Source organism: Penicillium atrosanguineum (assembly GCF_028827265.1).
Source record: "Penicillium atrosanguineum strain IBT 20685 chromosome Unknown utg000002l_segment0_segment0, whole genome shotgun sequence".
Classification (NCBI taxonomy): Eukaryota; Fungi; Ascomycota; class Eurotiomycetes; order Eurotiales; family Aspergillaceae; genus Penicillium; species Penicillium atrosanguineum.
This window is the reverse complement of record NW_026623134.1, coordinates 4085023-4105654: the sequence shown is the minus strand read 5'-3', so window position 1 is coordinate 4105654 and position 20632 is coordinate 4085023. Positions and strand designations below refer to the sequence as shown.

Here is a 20632-nt window from a genome sequence, read left to right as displayed (position 1 = left end):
TGCATCCATCGACAACAGCCCAATGCGGAGATCGTTGACCGCCCAGTTGACAGCTCACCGCCTCCGAAATTTTTAAGATCAGGCCACTGCTCGTTGGTGTTGTTTGCTCATACATACAGCAAAATGAAGCGCACGACAAATGAGAGACCGTCAATTGATGGCAATGGACTCCCCGAGTCCAAAAAGCGCGCTCTTTCCAGCGAGGAAGCTGCTGCGCGCTTCCGCGACGGCTTGTTTGACCCCGCGGAGCAGAAGCAGTACACCGATTCTTATGCTAAGTCAAGCCCGTATGTATTTCAACAACACCAAATACTTCAATGCTCTTTGTCTAATTTTTTTTTTAATTTTCTTTCTTGAATTACAGGTACTATCACGGCGTTATTCACCCTCTGATCGAAGACTCGCTCCTGCGCTCCGTCCGCGAGGAAATTCAAGAACACCTCCACTTCACCGAGAAGGAAACCGATATCTACAAGATCTTCCAGTCCGGTGATCTAGCCAATTTAGACGGTCTCGATGACTCTTCACTGTCCAAGCTTCCGTCGGTGCTGAAGCTGCGTGATGCCATGTACTCGGCGCGCTTCCGCGAGTACTTGTCGTCCGTGACCGACTCCGGCAAGCTCAGTGGAAAGAAGACCGACATGGCTATCAACGTCTACACCGAGGGATGTCACCTTCTGTGCCACGACGATGTCATTGGTAGTCGCCGAGTCAGTTATATTCTCTACCTTACCGATCCCGATACTCCGTGGCAGGCCGAATGGGGTGGTGCTCTGCGTCTCTACCCTACCAAGACCGAGAAGGACGCCAAGGGCGAGGACGTCAAGATTCCCAGCCCCGATTTCAGCCTTTCCATTCCTCCCGCTTTCAACCAGTTGAGCTTCTTCACTGTTCAGCCCGGTGAGAGTTTCCACGATGTCGAGGAAGTTTACCATCACCGCGAGGGCGAAGATAAGTCCAAGAAGCGCGTGCGCATGGCCATCAGCGGATGGTTCCACATTCCCCAGGAGGGCGAGGATGGATACGAGGAAGGTTTGGAGGAGAAGCTGGCTGAGCGCAGCAGTCTCGCGCAGCTGCAGGGCCGCGGTGACATGTACGATCTGCCCCAGCCGCAGCCCGTGTCTTGGGAAGAGCCCGAGGTGCAGGGCAAGGGCAAGGGCAAGGTTGAAGAACAAGCCGAGGGCAATGAATTCACTGAGCCCGATCTCGAGTTCCTGGTGCAGTACCTTGCACCGTCCTACTTGACCCCGGACATTGCGGAAGAGATGTCAGATACATTTGCGAGCGAGTCTTCACTCAGTCTCGAGCGTTTCCTCAGTGATAAATTTTCTTCTCGGGTCAGCGCATACATCGAGGAGCAAGAAAGGCAGAAGTTGCCCGGTTCTGCTAAGGAGATCCAGGAGCAGACTGAGTGGACTGTCGCTCAGCCTCCGCACAAGCACCGCTATCTATATCAGCAGGTCTCATCTATGGATACTAGCAACCCTATTAAGGAGTTGTTGAACGTTCTTTTCCCTTCCCAGGCCTTCCGCAAGTGGTTGGCGCTTATCACCGGCGTGGATCACCTCAAGAGTTACAACCTGCTTGCCCGTCGCTTCCGTCACGGTGCCGACTACACACTGGCCAGTGGATACGATGGCGAAGAGCCGCGATTGGAGTTCACCCTTGGTCTCACCCCGACAACTGGATGGGAGAAGGAGGTCGAGGAGGAGGATGAGGAAGACGAAGATGAAGATGAGAACGGCGAGTCCGCAAAGCCCAAGGAGCCTAAGGAGCCCAAGAAGGATACCAACGGCGAGGCTGCCGAGCACCCCTCTGTGGGCGGCTACGAGATCTACATGGCCGGTGACGAGGACGAAGATGATGAAGAAGATGAGGAGAACGCAGACCAAGTCCTCGGACCCAAGAAGAAGAAGGCCGACCCTGCAATCTACCGCGCCTCCGGAGACGAGGACGATGGAATTCTCTTCAGCACACAGGCAGGCTGGAACAGGCTGAGCATTGTGCTTCGTGACAGCGGTACCCTCAAATTCGTCAAGTACGTCAGTGCCAACGCCAAGGGTGACCGGTGGGATATCACCGGCGACATCGGCGTTGAGTTTGAGGAAGATGACGATGACGATGATGAAGACATGGATGATGAGGACGAAGACGAAGAATGAACAAACCGGGGCGGTATATTGTGATTTAGCATTGGCACAGGAATTTAAAAAGGTTGTAGATATATCATAACAACATTTGTATCATGGTCTTGTATATTTATATCAGTAGCTAGTGGAGTGAGAGATATCCTTCATTTGATCCAGGTTCTCCTGGAGAGCATCTGTCTTCTTCTGGAAGCGCGCATGGCAATCAGGACCAAGCATTAATCGAAAATAGTCTTCTTTGCCAGCGCCCATTCCTGTTCCAGTCACAACCTCGAAGATCCTTTGAGCGGCTTTCATAGGATCGCCCTCTTGTGAGCCGTTTCTAGACTTGAATGCTTGCAGCGCATTGTCCACAGGCGTTCCAATATAATCCTTTCTCAATCCAGCAGCCGGCTCCACGAAAGCAGAAAGGAACTTCGTTCGAAACAGGCCGGGCTCAACAACCAGTACCCTTATACCGAACGGCTGTAACTCTCTCGCAAGACTCTCCGACATACCTATATCCAGTCAGTACAAATCACTCTCATTCAACATGGAAATTTGGAAAAGAAAAAGGGAAAAAACAAAACATACCTTCAAGCGCAAACTTCGACCCAGCATACATGGCACAAGCAGGCCCGCCATCCATCCCGGCAATACTACTAACATTAACAATAGTCCCAGACCTCTGCTTCCGCATAAAAGGCAAAACACCCTTCAACACCCTAACAGGTCCATAAACATTCGTACTAAACTGCATCTCAATCTCCTCTTCACTCATATCCTCAATACTGCCCAGAAGCGAGTATCCCGCGTTATTGACAACGACATCAATAACACCTCCGGCCTCCCGGATCGCGAATTCAACTTCTTTCGCCGTGGCGACACGCGTCACATCGAGTTCAACCCATGTACCACCTAGTTCTTCAATTTGAGGGTTTTCTCGCGCGGCTTTTGTAGTGTCGCGCGCTGTCGCGAGGACTCTGTGCCCGGAGCGTAGGGCGACTTCGGCAACTGCTGTCCCTAGGCCGGAAGAAGCGCCGGTTACGAGCCATGTCTGTGTCATTTTCAAGGTTTGTTCTGGGTTGGTCTTTCCAAGCTTGGAAGGAGGACTAGTGCTGATGTTTTGTGGGCCGATTGTGCCCAGGTCGTGTTTTGTGATATATCGTGGGGGCCAAAGTACTAGTAATATTTGGGCGACGAGTTTCCTAGTTTGGTAGGAGTATGCCCCGGTCAACTGGTATTGGATTCGGGAGGATGTCAGCTTGTAGGAAGGTGCAGGGATGGAAACCGAGCATTACTCCGAGCTTTTATACGAGCCGTCAGAGATAAGCTTGTCGGGGTTAAGAATGGTGGCCCGACGCTACTGGGGGGTGAGATGGAGATAGAGCGGAGTTAGTGGGGGCTTCAATCGAACTTACGTACTCGAATTTCATGAATCTATCAGGATAGTAATGCTTGAGCCGATGGTGATGATCCCAACCACTCCAACGGCTGAACTATAGCCTACACTTCCAAGCCTTGTAGTTGGATCCTTGGATGCCTCGAGCCACAAGCCACATGGGCAATATGTTTCTCTCGACTCTTTCTCCAGAACGAACAGAGATATACCTGCAAAGCTGAGGTAGTCTTTCGACAGCAACCCATCGACTAGGCACCAGGGTTGATGGAGTCTGCATTGCAGTCAAGGTTTCCTAGGTTACTTCATAATGCATGGCTCAAAACAAATCAACCCAGCCCCAGCTGTACCTAGTGGCGAGTCGCGCCAAAATCAGCACTGCAGAAACCAAATTCATCACAGGCTCACGATCAATCTTGGCGCAGAACTCGATCGAATCAAAAACCCAGGAGGCACCGATGTTGAAACGACGCATGCGTACAGAAAGTCTCGAAGCAGCTCGAAACCTCAGATCTGCATTCAGGCAACAGTTGCAGAACAACAGGACGATAATTGCAAATTCATCTTCGCCCCTCACATCCCCAACCGTCTAATCTCCACACCGGCGCCTACCGAACGGGTAGGAGCCAAACCAAAGCTTACGGGCGGGAGTCGACATCAAGGCTGGCGGCAATCGAAACCAGTGCAACTCGGACCCGCCGCTGAAACAGGAAACGATTGAACCACGAGGTTGGGCTAGTAAACTAGGGACAATCAATTATTTCCATGGCAGATGTAACGGGAAGTACATGGGCGAGACAGGACCAGTGAGAAAGCAGCGTGGAAGGCACGGGCGCAGGATGCGGAATCTCAAACATGTCTCTTATCCAGGTTCCTGGGGATTCCGAGAGACAGGGTCCATAACACGCGAGGGCAAAAGCATCCAGCGCCGCCCACGTAGTTCAAGGGATGGAAAGCAGCGCCATGAGAAAGGGAGGGCGACATGGGAATGATCGCCCGCTCAGCACATCCCCCAGCATCGGGGAGAAAGGGCCGGGGGGTGATCGACGGCTACACCAGGGGAAATGTATCTCCGACAGGCTACCCGAGTTACTTGGGGGAGGGCTACTGAATCATGTGGAATGGGGAAGAAAGGCTAGTCTTCATGGTGGTAACATCGCGTGTTCAGGGGAGACTATTGCAGCAAGGAAATGACCACGATATGGGTGCGTGGGCGGCGGAATGGGCCATAGCTGGGTCATCATCGTGGTCATGGTCATGGTCGTGGTCATGGCTGAGCGCATGGTCGGCAGAGCATAGCTAACTCTATTTTGCAAAATGCCATCCCTAGGGTCCGGAGTAGTATTGCACATTCCTAACGATTAAGCTATAACCCATGAGTACGGCTGGGGCCCGGTATGGAAGGCTGCTACGGTGTCAAAGAGGACGTATGTACGCGTGTCGATCGATCCAAGTCAGAAACATTCTGCAAGGCTACGCCATGTGGCAAGGTACAATGCAAAGTACGGATACCATTTGGGTCTGTACGGTGTACTGAATACGTACAGTAGACATGTCCGGTGAAAAGCCACGCTGCAAGTGGCGGTGCCGGGCCGATCCCAGGCCCAAATTTAGCAAACCGAACTCAGGATAGTTATCCTGTTGCCTGACAGTTCACATCGGGGGGCCTCTCGGGCAACAAAAGCCGAGATCGAACACATCAAACCAGCGCGTATTTAATACCCGAGCAAGACGGAGTAAATAGATGAGTGGCCGGGGAAGATCGAGATTAGAAGGGCCTGGAAGGGGAGGGGAGGGGGTGGCTGCCGCCTTCTGACGACTCCGAAAGAGCTCGGGCATCGAACCCTTGATACATCGAATAAACCCCCGAGACCGGTCGCACAGGCTCCGAGCGCGAAGAAAGGGGAGGGGGTCGTCTGCGTAGAGAGGATGGGTACAGAGTCTACCGACTATATAGGTACGGAGAGGTAGGTTAAAATCAAAGAGTAGGCGCGCGGGTCTTGAAAGAGACCGGCTGCGCGTAGCCCGACCCGGGAGAGTGCAGGGTGACCAGTCTAGAGTCAAGCTTCAAGTTAAGCCGGCGCACGCGCCTGGGGATGTCACGGCTTGGCAATTTAGTTCTGAAGCTGTGAGCGCCCGGGGTGGTACGAAGCAGTTCGGGGCTGGACCCGGTATAACCTGATACTGTTCTAACATGAAATAATATAACACAATAACACGCTATAATACACTATAATACACGACACACATACACACACACGCACACACACATATCGGGCTATACTGTAAGCTAGTAAAGTGCTGTCTGCCATGTGCGTGTGGCACAGTGAGGAAGTACGGAGTCCGAAGTACTGGTACCAGTTCTACCGAGCGCAGTCCTCGGGCAGCCGAAGTATCTGATACAGGACATCCCTGCAGAGTGCTTGCCATGTGTCCAACGTCGATGGGGTTTAGCGTGTGCCCGGCATGCAGCCGCCTTCCCCCCCGGTCGTATTGCAGTTTGTCCACTTTGGACCCTTCACTATCACTCCTGCAAGGAGCCTTCTCCCCCTGAGGCCGATCATTCGCCACGTGAAAAAGGGTAGCTCTTTCACATTTCCATTTCCAGTTTCAATTTCATTTCTTTGGTAGGTAGGGATGGTGGCCGCCACCACCGGTACCTAGGTCCCCATCGAGGGAAAGGGTAGGCAATTGCGAGGTATCTAGGTATGGCGGGTCGCACCAAACTCAACCACGTTCGATCGGCATGACGTGAAGACTTTTTCTAGTGGTGTTAGGGTCGTGATGTAATCGATGAACTCGAATAAAACGTGGCTCCTTGCATCGAAGGGGGAGAAAGAAGTGAAGGAAAGTGAACGCGAATAATTAGTACTCAAAGTATTAGGTAGGGGGACTAAGCGAGTACCAGAGGCTATCGGCTACAGGCTACAGGCTATAGGCCATAGGCCATCGAAGTATAGACTAGAATAACGGGCGGCCGCGGGAGGGGGGACGGGGGACGGTCCTGTTAGCAAGGGAAATGTAACTCTGAGAGAATTCCACCCTTGCCTCTCTTTTCTCCAGGGTCAGCCTCGTGGCACACAGGTGGAGATGTGTCGCAGTAGTGCACAATCCGAGGCTTGGCGCATGGTAACAATACACGCATTCCATGATTGTTTGTCATTTTTATCCTTCAGATTAGGATGAGGATTAGGATTAGGATTAGGATTAGGATTTCTATTTTCCATTTTCTAGTTGTTTTCTAGTTAGCTTCTGCCTTCTGCTTTCTGCCTTGAGCTTGCGCGGCGATCATGAGAATATAGTTAGAGCGGTACCCCGATCGATCCAGGGATCTACAAGGTAACATAGGACCCGAAAAGAGGAGATCATCGTCTTCTTTTCTTCAACCGTTTTCCCTCGGCCGTGTTGCCCCAAAAGGTGCCCTTTCCTTGTGCCACGTTCTGATGCTCCCTTGCGCTTCGTTATTACCGTACGCTTACCCGGTAGCTCTTCCTCCTTCCCCGGTCTAAAAAGTCAATAACTCGAAAAAGAAAAAGAACAGCAAAAAAAGAAAAGAAGAAAAAAAAAAACTGGGACTCGACCCTAAATCTCATCGGGTACAATACTCTCTAAACTCACCTAGCGTGAGATCGCCTTTCCCCCCCCCCTCCTTCAACTTTGTATCCCCTTCCCATCTTTTTTCCTTTTTTTTTCCCTATCCTACCCTAACTGTATTCTGCTTCTCTCTCTTTTTTGTGATATCCGCCCGGTCGTTACCTTTCCCTTTCCCCCCCCATATCCAATTGATCCCGGCGGAATATGCGATAAGTGTGGAGCTACCCTCGATCGCGTTCTGACACCTACGCTTCCTCACATCCCCAAAAGACCAGTCCCCATCACTCTTTTGACTATGGACTCGGTCGCTCATCGACCATGGGAGACAGCCTCGGGCCCTCAGACGCCCGCCGCTTCAAATCAGACTCTACCATCCATATCGACGCTGACTGCGAATATGAACGGGATGAACTCGTCAGAGAAGTCGCCCGGGAACTCATCGCTGAACACGATTGAACGAGACTCGGGGAATTGGTCCATGCCCCAAAGCACAAGTAGGACTCCTCCCGGAGCGCATGAGTTGCGGCGGGCTGACCCTGCAGGATCTTCCACCTACTCGACCACGACCAATGGCACCGGCAACAACTATCCCTCTCTCACCTTTTTGACCTCGACCTCGCAACCTTCACCAAACCGAAATCACCCTGCGCCCGCGCCCGACCGTTCGCCCTATGGGCACGACCAATCCACCCCTTCCTCGGCTGGCGCGCAGCAGCCATCTCCGAGCTATAACACCTCGCAGCCAAATGGCGCGCTTCCCTCGATCAACCAGAATTATGACGCCTCGTCACAACGGGGTAGCGTCGCCGAAGTAACGGAATCGCGTCGCAGCTCTATCGACAGTCGCATGAACCAGGGGATCAGCTCACTCGCCATCAACCCGGCGTCACCCTACCACAGCACCAATGCGTCACAGTCCTCGATCGTGTCCAGTCTGCAGCGGGAACGCGGAATAACCAACGACATGAATTCCTACCGGGGACCGCGCTACTCCGGTGGCAGTCAACCTCTGTCTCCCTTGGGACCTCGCCCGGGCGAGCCCCGAAACTTCCAAGCAGGGCGCAGCGCACCTCCGATTTCTTCTAATCCGCGCTCAGAGATTTATAACGCCGAGGCGCCGACGGCAGGTATGGCGTATGCTTTCCCCGATCCCGACGTGGCGCGGTCCAGCTCGATCTCGTCCAACGAGAACACCAACCCCCCATTCTCCCGAAAAGGCAGTACGGCGGAGTCGCTGAGTAGCATGTACTCCGAGTCGCGCATGCCTCGTGGACAACATGGTAAGTTCTGCATTTTGGCGTCTCGTTTGACACCGTGCTCACCCGATGTTTCAGAACTGCCGCAAAACGTACATCACCATTCGCTGCAGCACAAGCAGGTTCGGGATTTGATTGGTGAAGCCGATGGCAATACGCCATATAGCCGTACCCCGGAATTACGCGTCACACATAAGCTCGCCGAGCGCAAGCGACGAAGCGAGATGAAGGACTGCTTCGAGGCCCTGCGCGTGCGTCTTCCCCAGGCGCAGAACAACAAGTCCAGCAAATGGGAAACGCTCACTCGGGCCATCGAATACATCAGTTCCCTTGAGAAATCACTTGGCCAAACACGGCGAGAGAACTCTCTCATGCGCACACAGCTCGAGGAGATGCAAGCGCAATTAAACCAGCAACAGGCCAACGGGCCCTCACGAACTCCTTCGATCTTCGAGCACCACATGTCGGCCACCCCGACCAACGGCCAGCAAGGGCCTGTGTTTGGTGGATTTGGAAATGGGTCTAACATGGCCCATGAACAGCCTCGCACTCTACCGCCGCTCATGAACGGCTCTGTGGCCCCGATGCAGGGAATCCAGTACACCGACGAGCGACGGTAGAGCCTTTTGCCCATGGCACCACCATGGATGAGAAATGACTAGTCATGCCGGGATATGTACCCGCGAAATGTCCGCGACTTCTTTTCACATTGTCTTTCTATATATCCCTTGTTTTAGATATGGACATTGTTGCCACACAGAGCAGCTGCCCTTGTATGCGAGATTGGCTTTTTTCTGTCTCTGTTCTTGTTCCTGATTTCTTTGTGTCATCAATCATACCCGCAATCGCTTTGCTGTTTGTTCAGTTCTGTACTTTCTTTTGGTTTGTTTCTTTTTTCTTTTTCTTTTTTTTTTTTTTTTGGCTCTGGGGCGAACCCGACACTCACTGCATGTTCACATTTGGGGTAACTGGGAAACGGGATTATCGATTATCGGCATGGTGGAATGAAGGGTGTTTTCATGTATCAAATATCCAAAAGCGAGAGCTGCACTGCTGTAGCGTGCTATTCGTATGGAAATGAATATCCGATGAGGCCGAGGCCCGTCCATTGCTTGACACTTTACCTCAAACGGCACCTAAGCCATGGATAGAGAAAACAAATAAGTGAGCAAACAACTCCATTTTAACGTGAAAATCGACGAGTCACTGCAGAGCTACACAAGAGTACGATCTATTTTGAGAGTCGAGGTGTTGATATGGTTGGTCCTTGTAAGCGCCCGCCCACCACGGCGCGTAACGCCAGCCTCAAGTCGCACTTGCATCGCAGCACTGGCCCCTGATGATCTCCCCAGGTTCGAACCAATGGAGGGGTTTGGAATGGAAGCTATCGAGTTGCAGTGTCTGGGATGTCTGCAGACTGTGAGCTTGAGGGAGTCTGATTGGATCTGGGGATACTGGTGACATCCGGGATGAGACCGGCCAAGCTTCGTGCAGCGCAGGAGCAGAAATAATGCAGCGGTAGCTTTTGTTTATGAGGATGAAGACTGCCAAGTCGGAGCTTTCTCTCTGCAACTTTCTTTCCACGTTCGAGTTTCAGTCTTTGTTTACGCTCTGCATGAATAATGGCGTTTCTTTGAATGCATTGTTTCAGGCGTCACGTTTATTTATATCTCCTTTGTCTACAACATTCAAGATTCTCACACCACTGCGCTCTTGTCTATCCATCTCATGGTACTTCGACTTCAACATCGCATGATCTCCGCTAAGTTCGGCAGATCTACACTGAGACATCGCGATGGCCTCGAGACAAAAACCACAACCACAGCTACAAGTCCCAGCCCCTAAGTTCCCTCTCTCATCACCTATCAGTGAGGAAATCTCCAGTCCGTCGTGTTCATCGGCAGAGGAGCGCGAGTTGGAGCGAAGCAGACCATTTGATTTCCTGGTCAAGGCAACGCGACAGAAACTCGAGACGAGATCTGGAAGTGGAAGAGACGGACCTAGATCGCCTAATATCTCGCATCGGGATCGTGATATACCGGAGACCCAGAGGACTCCGAGACTGAGCATTCGGGGCATCACAAAGAAGAAGAAGAACGCGGCCAAGCCAGTTGGACTCAACCTGGTCACGGACTTTACACTAGGAAATCCGCCAAAGCCCGAAAGGGAATCGGATGAGAACGCACTTGCGCCGTTTGTAGATTTGAATGATCTGAAACAACTGTCAAAAGCACGAGAGAAGGAGCGCGTCACGCAGAAGTCAAAAGTTGTCGAGAGGAAGAACTTCAATACCGCATCGGTTGCTTCAAGAGGCTTTCAATCGTCCGCGGAGACGATAGAATCAAGCGGCAACCCGTTTCTGGATCCGAGTCTCGATAACTCCTTTGTCGACAGACATTACCATGGCCTCTCCCCTTCAGACCGCCATGTTATGATCGGCCTGGCAGTACCACACCATGAATCCTCGGAACGGAACAGGGAGCTCGATAGCGCAGGCGATCAACATACTCCACTTACACCATCCATCATCGTTACCCCAGCCCGCGAAGATGCACCATGGTCTACATCCAGTCCTGAGGTGCTACGACCCCGAGCGACATCCAGTGTTTACTCCCAACCAACACCTCGTTTATGGTCAAACGAGGCTGATGTCCCACCAGTGCCTGCAATCCCAGCTGAGCACTCAACCTCCAGGAGGTCTAAATTTGGTTCTATCTTCCTGAACGCACATGCCATCGCCGTAGGCCGAGAACAAAAGCGTCAATCTGTGTCAGCGGATACTATTATCGAAGATGACAGCCCTGCACAGGGAGACTCCCACTCCCGCACGATAGAAGACAACGATCAAGCACCGTTGACAGAGCAGACGCTAACTGTCAACACGGAAACAAGGCCACAGTCCCAAGGATGGTGGACTTACCTCCTCTCACCACTCCTCGGCAAAAAATCACCATTGAGCCCGAATTTTCCCCGCCAAAGCCCTTCAGCTTCATCTCCGGCAAACACAAAAAAGCCTAAGGAATGGTGGGAGAAAGAAGTCTCATGCTTCTCCCCAGAAACACCAGATACGACAATGACAGAGTGGTGGAACGATGATAAAGATCAAGATCTTAAAAGCCCAGATGGCATTGAACAGTCTCGCTCGCTTGACATTAAAGACGATGCAACTATTTCAAACCCCAAACGAAAAACCACGCATTCATTCATGCTCGGTGGTCGCTCTATCCAGGGTGAAGCGGCTGAGTACTATCAAGCCTGTGCACATGAATTATTCAGCAAAACGCCCTACTTCGAATGCTATAATCACATCTGTTCAATTACACCCCCTCATGTAATTGCAAGTCGACAAGCTGCTGATGGCGCCGAGGCAGGAGAAATGAGAGACCGAGGGTTAATTCTTGCTGAAGCCGGTATTGGCGTTCCAAAATCCCAGGAAACGAGTAATGAGACGGCTACATCTCGTGGTTTACTTATTGATGTGGACTCGCCGAACCCTGAGGCCTTGAAGGAGACCGGTCATAATAGAAATGCGCCTTCACCAACAGCGACTTCTGGTTCTGAGAGCTGGCGTTCTTCGTTTCCGGATGACCATGAGAAAAGTTTGCCTGAGCCGCCGAAGGAAGTATCTAAGGGAGTGCCCGAAGTGTCTAGGGAGGTTCTTCCTGAGCCTCAGCGTGCGCCTGCCCCGACACCGATTTTTCAAGAACCAAAAGCTCCTTCACCTCCCCCGCTGCTAGAGATGTCCAGGGAGCCAACGCCTGCTCCGGCCCCAGTTCCTGTGCCAGAGTCTGCTCCTGCTCCTGCCCCTCCGCAGATCATCAACCATTATCATTATCCACCGGTGTCGGCAGCAGTTCAGCCGCAGACTGTTACGGTGGAACGAGCGATACCTCACTATAATCCGGTTTTTCCTCCTTACAATGGCATGTCAGAGCAGCCGCCCCCACCGCGATCTATGCCTACGCCCATGCCCATTTCCGAGGAACCTGTACCTGAAGTACCCAGGGAATCATCTGCTCCACATCACCAGTTGAGTTCATCAAAATGGCCTTGGCAACAAGGAGGTGCTCAACAACCGCCCCAGGAGCCAATTCATGGGCCAACCCATGAGCCCGAAGGCCAAGCACGCGGGATGCTAACTCAAGAACCTACGCCTATTTCCCCAGCATTTCAACGCGCTGCAGGAGGACCTGGCGCAATTCCAATGTCTGATGTAAATGCTCCCGCGCCAGCTTACTCGCAATACCCTCGAGAGGCTCCTCTTCCACCGCGATATGACCTGCACCCCGCTCCAGGAGCAGGCGTCATGAATCCTACTGGTCTGCCAGGTCCGGGAGAGGCACAACGTCGCAGGCTTGAGCGTGAAGATACTGCAGGCAAAAAATTCGGGGGCCTATGGCGTGGACGAGGATGCTTTAGTAACAAAGGTTGCTTTGGACGTCCAGGGCGTGAAGGTCGACTTCGACGGAGATGGTATTTCGCCTTATGCTCTATCTTTCTGATCATTGTGGTTCTCGCAATTGTGCTTGCCCTCACTTTGACACACAAGGGAGATAGCACACCTGTTCAATCCACCTGGCTCAATCTAACAGGCTATCCACCCATGCCCACGGGCATTGCGACAATCGCTGGTACAGAAACACAAACTGCAAAGTCAACTTGCATCAGCCCTTCTACGCTCTGGAGCTGTGACCTTCCGCCGGCCCAAGAGTCTGCGAACACGCCTTATGCGGCAGATAACCCTAGCTTCCGCGTCGAAATCCGTTTCCGCAATGGAACATACACCAATAGCACCGATACTGTCACCTCAACATCGACACGTAAGCTCCGAAGAGATAGTGGCCTTTATACATCCGAACCAGCTGCCCCAAGCCTCGCAGATCAGGCCTTCATCGGCAACACCACAGACGGCAACTCGGTTCCCTATGCCGGCGAAGCCACACCATTCTACATGACACTTCTCTCACCCATTCATCTTTCCACTAAAAGCCTCTTCCGCCGCTCAAGTACCACCACCTCAACCAACCTATCAACAATCATTCCTGCTCCCGACGAAGATTCCGATGGCGCCGCCGCCGCTGCGGTCCTCTACCCCCTCCCCGAATCCCAACCCATCCGCCTCTACAACCGCGGCCAATCAGACGAGCACTACGGTTTCTACACTTACTACGACAAATCGATCTTTCTCGCCTCCCGCGCCTCTCTTAACGGAAGTTTAACCGACACCGACCCGTCTGATCAAAGCGATGGCGTTAGCAGATCCTCCGCAAAAGCCCGATGTACCTGGTCTCAGACCCGCTTCCTCGTTCAAATCTGGACGCAGCCTGGTAAAATGGGCTATGATCTCCTCTCCCCATCAAACGGGACAAGTACCTCATCTTCTGCCACGCCGACATCCACTTCTTCCACAGCGACATCTTCTTCTTCAGCGACGGATTATACCAGACCTGGATCATTCCCGTACCCCGTCACTATTACAGTAGATCGACACGGTGGCGATGCAGATACGAAACTGGTCTATTGCTACGCAATCGAAGAGAACGGGCATTACAATGTCTCGGACTCGAAGTTGCAGGCTGAATATCGGGGTATTGGGGGCACTTGGACTAATCCAGCGAATGGGAATGATGTTAGTGGGAATTCTACGTATGGGGGCATTGATGGGGGAACTGGGGGTTGTGAGTGTCAGTGGGTGAATTGGATATCTACCTCTTGATTTCTGTCTTGTATTTTGTTTCATTACATTGGGTGGTTATCGTTGGTTCTATGGTGTTTCGGGATTGAATCCAACTTCAATGTACTCACTAGTTATCTTAAATGCAGAAGCTATAGATCTCCAAGTCCGAGTATAACGAAGTAGACGAGCCATTTCTCTCCAAAGTTGCCCCGTTCTCCGCTTAATAAAATCTGACATGTTCCATCCACCTCGACGCGTCTTTCCATGGTTCAGCTGGCATTTCTTTATGCGCTGTACAGCCCGAAATGCGCTTCTATCACCGCGCCTTCCACCTAGAATCTCGATGGCATACCAACTAGCCCAAAATTACCCTAGGCACATCGATAGCGCGCAGCATCCACGTCAAATGACATCCGGATTACCCACCCGGATCCCCATCCCCGCCAAAACAAAGCACCACCATTGACCGCCTCAGCCTCAAAATCGCGCCTAGTTGACATCGAGTTCCGTGTGGCCCGGGGATTATGGGACGCGCACGAACATCCAAGACCAGCTAGGGTCCCCACTAAGCCCCCGATACTGGTTCTGTATGGTGGAGAATGGTCTCCGTATTACGGGGCCCAAGTGGTGTCGATGGCTCTGGCAGCTGCATTAGTGGCAGGCTTCCTGCTTTATGCAAGCGTCCAGGTTAGGAGTTGCGAACTACGTACTCGTAGCCTGGCCAGGGTTTCTTTTTCTTTGTTTTGTTTTTTTGTGAGGTTGTACAGAGTAGAGGATGGGATCCTAGCTGTACGACACTCGGTATGGTGTCTATATGGTGGGTCGTGGCCGAGGGTGCGGCTCCAATAAACTGCATACGTTCTGTGGAGAAGGCACGTTATAAACTCTGCTTTCCTGTTCTCCCGTTTGAGGGTTCGGGCTGAATCACACTCACTATGGAGTTTCGTCCCGAGAACCAGCTGCTTCCGAATCTTATTGATCACTATGCGAGAGTCAAGCCTGATGCAATTTACGCTGAGTATCCGAGGTCGCCTGTGAGCTATGCCGAGGGTTACCGCCCGATCACTTATCGCCAGTTTGCGAATGTGATCAATGGCCTTGCTTCCTGGCTGACAGAGACATTTGGACCAGGAACTGGAGAGGTCCTTGCGTATTTCGGCCCCAACGATGTTCGGTATCCTGCATTGGTGCTTGGGGCTGTCAAGGCTGGATACTGCATCTTCCTCACGTCTCCCCGAAACAGTATTGCTGCTCATGAGAGTCTACTGAAGAGTCTCGAGTGCACAAAATTTTTATTCTCATCGCCACGGCCACCCCCTGTTACCGCCGTGGTTGATGCATTGCAATTGGAGTCTCTCGACGTACCCAGTGTTGAGGATTTGCTATCAACAAAACACCCGCATGTCGAGTACGATAAAACATATCCCGAGGATGCCGCTGATAAGATGGTTGTCGTGCATACATCTGGCTCGACTGGTCTTCCAAAACCAGTTGTTTGGTCCCTCGAGACTGCAAACGCCCACATGCGGATGGTTGCATTAAATTCCGTGGATGAACATGAGAACCAGCACAGCTGGTTGAGAGGGAAGAGGCAGTTCCTGACTCTACCACCTTTCCACGCTGCAGGTCTAGCTAGCGTGCTCTTCTTCAACGCCCCACTCGAGTTGACCGTGATTGTTCCCTCGGGAGGCGGGCTTCCCACAGCCTCTGCCATGGTTGAAGCGCATAAAGAGATTCAGTTTGAGACTGCTCTACTCGTACCGTCAATCCTCAATGAGCTCGCAGAGAGCCCCAGGCTATTGGACTACTGCAGCCAAAACATGGAGTATCTCATGTACGCAGGTGGAGATCTGCCCCAGCCCATAGGGGACAGAATCGCAGCGAAGATCAAATTATCTAACCAGTATGGTGCAACTGAGATGGGCTTTTTGAGTTTGATTCACTCTACGTCTAATAGGGATCCTCTGACAGACTGGAGATGGATGCATTTCCATCCAGATCTAGGCGTCGAGCTCCGTCAAGTCACGGAAGACGAATACGAGCTCTGGATGACTCGCTCGCCAGAGAAAGAAACTCATCAATTCGCTTTCGCCGTGTTTCCACATTTACAAGAGTACTCCACGCGAGACCTCTTCGTCCGACACCCAAACGACACCAAGTCAAATCTCTGGCGCTGGAGCTCTCGCGCAGATGATGTGATTATCTTCTTGAATGGTGAAAAAACGAATCCCGTTTCCGTGGAGCAGCATATTGCTGCTTCAAATACGGAAGTTACCGGCGTATTGGTTGGTGGATTTCAACGATTCCAAGCATCGCTGCTGCTGGAAATCGGGGACAAGGCACTTAACCCCAGCGAACGAGCGGCTGCTATTGAAAAGATCTGGCCCAGCATCGAAGAGGCCAATAGGGTTTGTCCTACTCATGCCCGGATTGCCAAGACACACGTACTGTTTACGACACCTGAGAAACCGATGCTTCGTGCTGGGAAAGGCACTGTTCAAAGGGCTGGTACTCTGGCGCTCTATAAAGAGGAGATAAATGCGTTGTATGTGGATGCGGATAAGCTGGCCGTGCAGACGGAGATAGCTGGACCTGGGACGGTTGATAATGAGCACCAAGTTTCCAACTTTATACAATTGACTCTGGTATCGATTACAGGTTGGAACCCTGAGCAAGTTGGTAAGACTGAGAATTTCTTCAGTCTCGGTCTCGATTCTCTTCAGGTTATCACGGCCGCTCGTGCAATCAAGAATGGACTTCATCTTTCGTCCTTTACGCCAAATCTTATTTATCTTCACCCGTCACTGTCTTGCCTTGTGCCGGCTACTTTGCAGCTTATGAGGGACGATAGGACCTCGGAAAAGACGTTGAATGAGGCGTATCTGCGAGAGAGGGACGATCTTTTGAAAGAGCTTCAATCCCAGCTTAACGATCACCAGCTTGAAACAGTCATATTGACTGGTTCAACGGGTAATCTAGGCACCTACATGCTGGATGCCCTTCTGAAAAGCCCATCCGTTGGACACATCCATTGCCTGAACCGGAAGGAGGATGCTCCAAACATTCAACGCCAGAAATTTGACTACTACAACTTGCACACATCCCTAGAATCTTCAAGAATCACATTCTGGCGCATAGATCTTTCCCGGAAAGACCTTGGACTAGCCACTGAGATCTTGAAACGTCTACAAAACACAGCAACAGTGATCATCCACAATGCCTGGAACGTGAATTTCAACCTCTCCCTATCATCATTCAAATCCGACCTAAAAGGCATGGCAAACCTAATTAACTTTACAACCACTTCCTCCAAGTCACCCCATCTATTCTTCATATCATCCATCAGCTCAGTGATGAATCATTTCACCGAAACCCGCCTCACACCCGAAACCACAGTAAAAACATCACAACCAGCACCAAACGGCTATGCAAACAGCAAATACCTCGCCGAGCAACTTCTACACCACGCCTCAAAACAACACTCGATTCGAGCCTCATTCGCTCGTGTCGGGCAAATTGCCGGCCCTGTCAAGATGCCTGGTCTTTGGAATCAAAGCGAATGGTTCCCAAGTCTAGTGATGAGCTCCCTTCAAGTTGGCGCCATACCGGAATCTATGGGCTCTGCGCTAGATCGCATTGACTGGGTACCAATCGACCTGTTAGCAGAGGTCCTGGTGGATCTCGTACTCAGCCAGCACGATGAGGGGTGTAAAGTCTACCATCCACTCAATCTTTGCCCGACAACATGGGACCGACTACTCCCAGATATTATCAATATTTTGAACAAGTCCTCAGACAAAGAAATTGAGAAAGTATGTCTCTTTGAATGGACCCAGCGAGTCCGTCGGGATATCGAGACTGGGTCAGAATCAAGGGATCTGCAGGTCCTGTTAGAGAAGAACCCGGCTGCGAAGCTTTTAGAGTTCTTTGAGAGGATTTCGTCTCTTGGGGAGGAAAATGTGTTGGATACCCGGCAAACTGAGAAGAAGAGTAGTAAATTGAGGAGTATTCCTGGTGTAAAGAATGAGTGGCTTGAGAAGTGGATCGGAGAGTGGATGGCGCCTGTTTCTTGAGTTATGGCTAATTCTACCGATATTATGATAGCATGATGTTAATTTTGGATTTTTATAGCCATTTGACGCTTTGATTGTAGTAAAAAAGCCGAGGTCTGCGAAAAGAGATCCCAAGAGGGCGGGGGGAAGAGAGAGATAGAGTTATATTAGGCTCTCTTTTATCACCGTACGGTGATTGTGCAGAGTTGCCAGTGGCCGCTAGAGAATTAAATATGTTCAAAAGGCCTTCTAGGAAAGATGGATATCCAAAAATTTGTCGTCGTTTCGGAGAAAAAAAGAGCGCCCCACATTTCTTCTTTACAGATACATGATTATCTGCTCATTCACAAACACCACTCAGCAGGGTTCCAGCCTTGGACTTGATGCGTTAAATTGGCGATATTCTGGTGAGAAGAAAGCTTGCTCTCATCCTAATTCTGCATTGACCGTTTCCGGCGATGCCACCCAACAAGGGACCCCGCAAGGTCACACATATAGCTATACCACCCTAAACCAAGCCAATTCAAAAATAGAATCAAGGCAGGACGAAGCCTCCAAGCAATTATTAATCTATGAATTAACATCTAAAAGCACACCTTATTGTCTCGTATGATGGCCTCATCACCCACATCCCGATGTTGCATCAAGGTATCTGAAAAATTCAAACTCAAACTCTAAGCCTGTTCCTACAGTAAGTTCCTGCAGGACGTAGAGGGGAGCTTCGTACCTCCAGGACCAAAGCCTGTTAAAAGGAGGCTTCGCTCGCCACATACTATTAATAGTCTGTGGTGGCAGGAGGCAGGTTGCATTTGCCACAATTTGGGGACTAAGGTTTGAGTCTAGATATCATCACTTCCCCTTGGCTTGAGGCTCGCGAGGTCGGTGAAAACTTGCATAAGTCACCATCAAGCTCTGGGAAGTCGTTTCCTAAAAGCACAGGTGAGTTCTTTGATGCCAAATTTCGACTTGGGCGGTAATGATTTAAAAACAGAAAGCCAGTAGAAGTAAAAGCTCCATCCAATCTTTTTTTTAAGGAATTATAATTATATTAGGTCATATTTATCCCAGTACAAACACCGCGATCTAAAGACCACCTGAACGCCGATCACCCTGGTGATCCTGCATCTCGATCTCAGTTGCCCTCAAGACTTAACAAGTACAATGAACAGCAGTCATTGATAATTCGAGATGACGAGATAGACAAAATGAGAGGGAGAAAGGGCCGAGGGCGAAGTAAAAATACCCATGAAATCAAAAAGCACAATTATTGATTAAGGCGAGCCTCTTATGCGAGGAAGATAAGAGCACCGTAGGCAACGCTGCCAAGAGCAGCACCAGCCATGGGGATGGAGACCTTGGCACCGGGGTTGGAGGGAACGAAGCCAGAGGAGCTGGGGCTGGAAGCACTGCCGGAGCTGGAGCCGGAGCCGGAGCCGGAGCCGGAGGAGCCAGAGCCGGAAGTTCCAGAGCCAGATGATCCAGAGCCGGAAGATCCAGAGCCAGAGGAGCCAGAGCCAGAGGAGCCAGAGCTGGAGGGGCCAGAGCTGGAGCCGGAGCCGGAGGAGCCAGAGCCGGAGGTGCCAGAGCCAGAGGAGCCAGAGCCAGAGCCGCTGCCGCCGCTAACACCGCTGGAGGGGGTGGAGCTGGGGACGGAGACAGGGATGGTGCTGGAGCCAGCGCCACCGTGGGTACCGTTGGTACCGCTGGTACCGTTGGTGCCGCCAGAGGTGCCGGTCATGATGGGGTGGGTGCCAGTGGAGACAGCAGTGCCAGCGGTGGCAGCGGTGCCAACAGCCTTAGCGATACCCTTGCCGTGGTTGGCAGCGGGCTCGCTTTGCTTGAAGGTAGCGGCCTGGACGCCGGCAGCGAGGGCAATGACGGCAACGGAAGTGAACTTCATTTTGATGGATGGATGGAGCTGAAGCGAATGTCTCAACGAATGACGGCTGCAAGAGTGTTAGTGTCTTGATATTCCTCGAAGGCTCTTCAAGAGCTTAAGAGAATACATACCTAGGTAGATTGGGATGCGATAGAACGATCTAAGGAAGAAACTGAACTTTGGTCCAAGGCGATGAAGAGCCCATACTTATAGTTCATTGAGGCGCTTTGAGGCGTCCAAATCCGGCCCATATTGGTCAAGCTATGGGAAGTGGATGATGACATGTAACGGCAGGGAGCGAAAATTTTCTCTCCTGTATGTTCCTCTCGATGATTCTTTGTGCCTCAGTGCCCTCGACTGGAGCCTTGGTAGAGGTTTGGGACAGGATCTGCTCGTCGCAGACTTCCGCATCCGGTAGTGGACCTTTAGATGTCACACTAGGGGACCGGCCAAGATCGTGCAACCCTGGCACAGACACATCAGGGCCGATATCGTCATGATACTCGCCAAGCTGTGAGCGCTGTGGAGCCTTGGAGAGCTTGGAGAGCTGTCGACGAGGGTACATGGAGGTCACGTGGTGTATATTTCCTAAATAGGAAGGAAGGCATCGCATGCGGAAATTCAGGCCTCTTCATCACGGCACAACCGC

General features: G+C 51.6%; 7 protein-coding genes across 7 annotated transcripts; 4 read left to right on the top strand and 3 right to left on the bottom strand.

Moving 5' to 3' along the window:
* Positions 1 to 123: 123 nt before the first annotated feature.
* On the top strand, positions 124 to 2162 carry N7443_003307 (oxidative DNA demethylase; the record flags this gene model as incomplete). Its single annotated transcript, XM_056883363.1, has 2 exons — positions 124 to 287; positions 365 to 2162. The coding sequence occupies 2 exons, from the start codon at positions 124 to 126 to the stop codon at positions 2160 to 2162; spliced, it is 1962 nt and encodes a 653-aa protein (XP_056745204.1).
* A 102-nt stretch (positions 2163 to 2264) lies between these two features.
* On the bottom strand, positions 2265 to 3192 carry N7443_003306 (putative short chain oxidoreductase/dehydrogenase; the record flags this gene model as incomplete). Its single annotated transcript, XM_056883362.1, has 2 exons — positions 2265 to 2644; positions 2721 to 3192. 2 exons carry the CDS (start codon positions 3190 to 3192, stop codon positions 2265 to 2267), a joined length of 852 nt encoding a protein of 283 aa, XP_056745203.1.
* Positions 3193 to 7414: 4222 nt separating this feature from the next.
* Positions 7415 to 8995, top strand: N7443_003305 (uncharacterized protein; the record flags this gene model as incomplete). Its single annotated transcript, XM_056883361.1, has 1 exon — positions 7415 to 8995. One exon carries the CDS (start codon positions 7415 to 7417, stop codon positions 8993 to 8995), a length of 1581 nt encoding a protein of 526 aa, XP_056745202.1.
* A 1175-nt stretch (positions 8996 to 10170) lies between these two features.
* On the top strand, positions 10171 to 14091 carry N7443_003304 (uncharacterized protein; the record flags this gene model as incomplete). The annotated part of the gene is made up of 1 exon (XM_056883360.1): positions 10171 to 14091. The coding sequence occupies one exon, from the start codon at positions 10171 to 10173 to the stop codon at positions 14089 to 14091; it is 3921 nt and encodes a 1306-aa protein (XP_056745201.1).
* Positions 14092 to 14987: 896 nt separating this feature from the next.
* On the top strand, positions 14988 to 18125 carry N7443_003303 (uncharacterized protein; the record flags this gene model as incomplete). The annotated part of the gene is made up of 1 exon (XM_056883359.1): positions 14988 to 18125. One exon carries the CDS (start codon positions 14988 to 14990, stop codon positions 18123 to 18125), a length of 3138 nt encoding a protein of 1045 aa, XP_056745200.1.
* Positions 18126 to 19389: 1264 nt separating this feature from the next.
* Positions 19390 to 20004, bottom strand: N7443_003302 (uncharacterized protein; the record flags this gene model as incomplete). The annotated part of the gene is made up of 1 exon (XM_056883358.1): positions 19390 to 20004. One exon carries the CDS (start codon positions 20002 to 20004, stop codon positions 19390 to 19392), a length of 615 nt encoding a protein of 204 aa, XP_056745199.1.
* Positions 20005 to 20239: 235 nt separating this feature from the next.
* Positions 20240 to 20548, bottom strand: N7443_003301 (Major facilitator superfamily domain general substrate transporter; the record flags this gene model as incomplete). Its single annotated transcript, XM_056883357.1, has 1 exon — positions 20240 to 20548. The coding sequence occupies one exon, from the start codon at positions 20546 to 20548 to the stop codon at positions 20240 to 20242; it is 309 nt and encodes a 102-aa protein (XP_056745198.1).
* Positions 20549 to 20632: the final 84 nt, after the last annotated feature.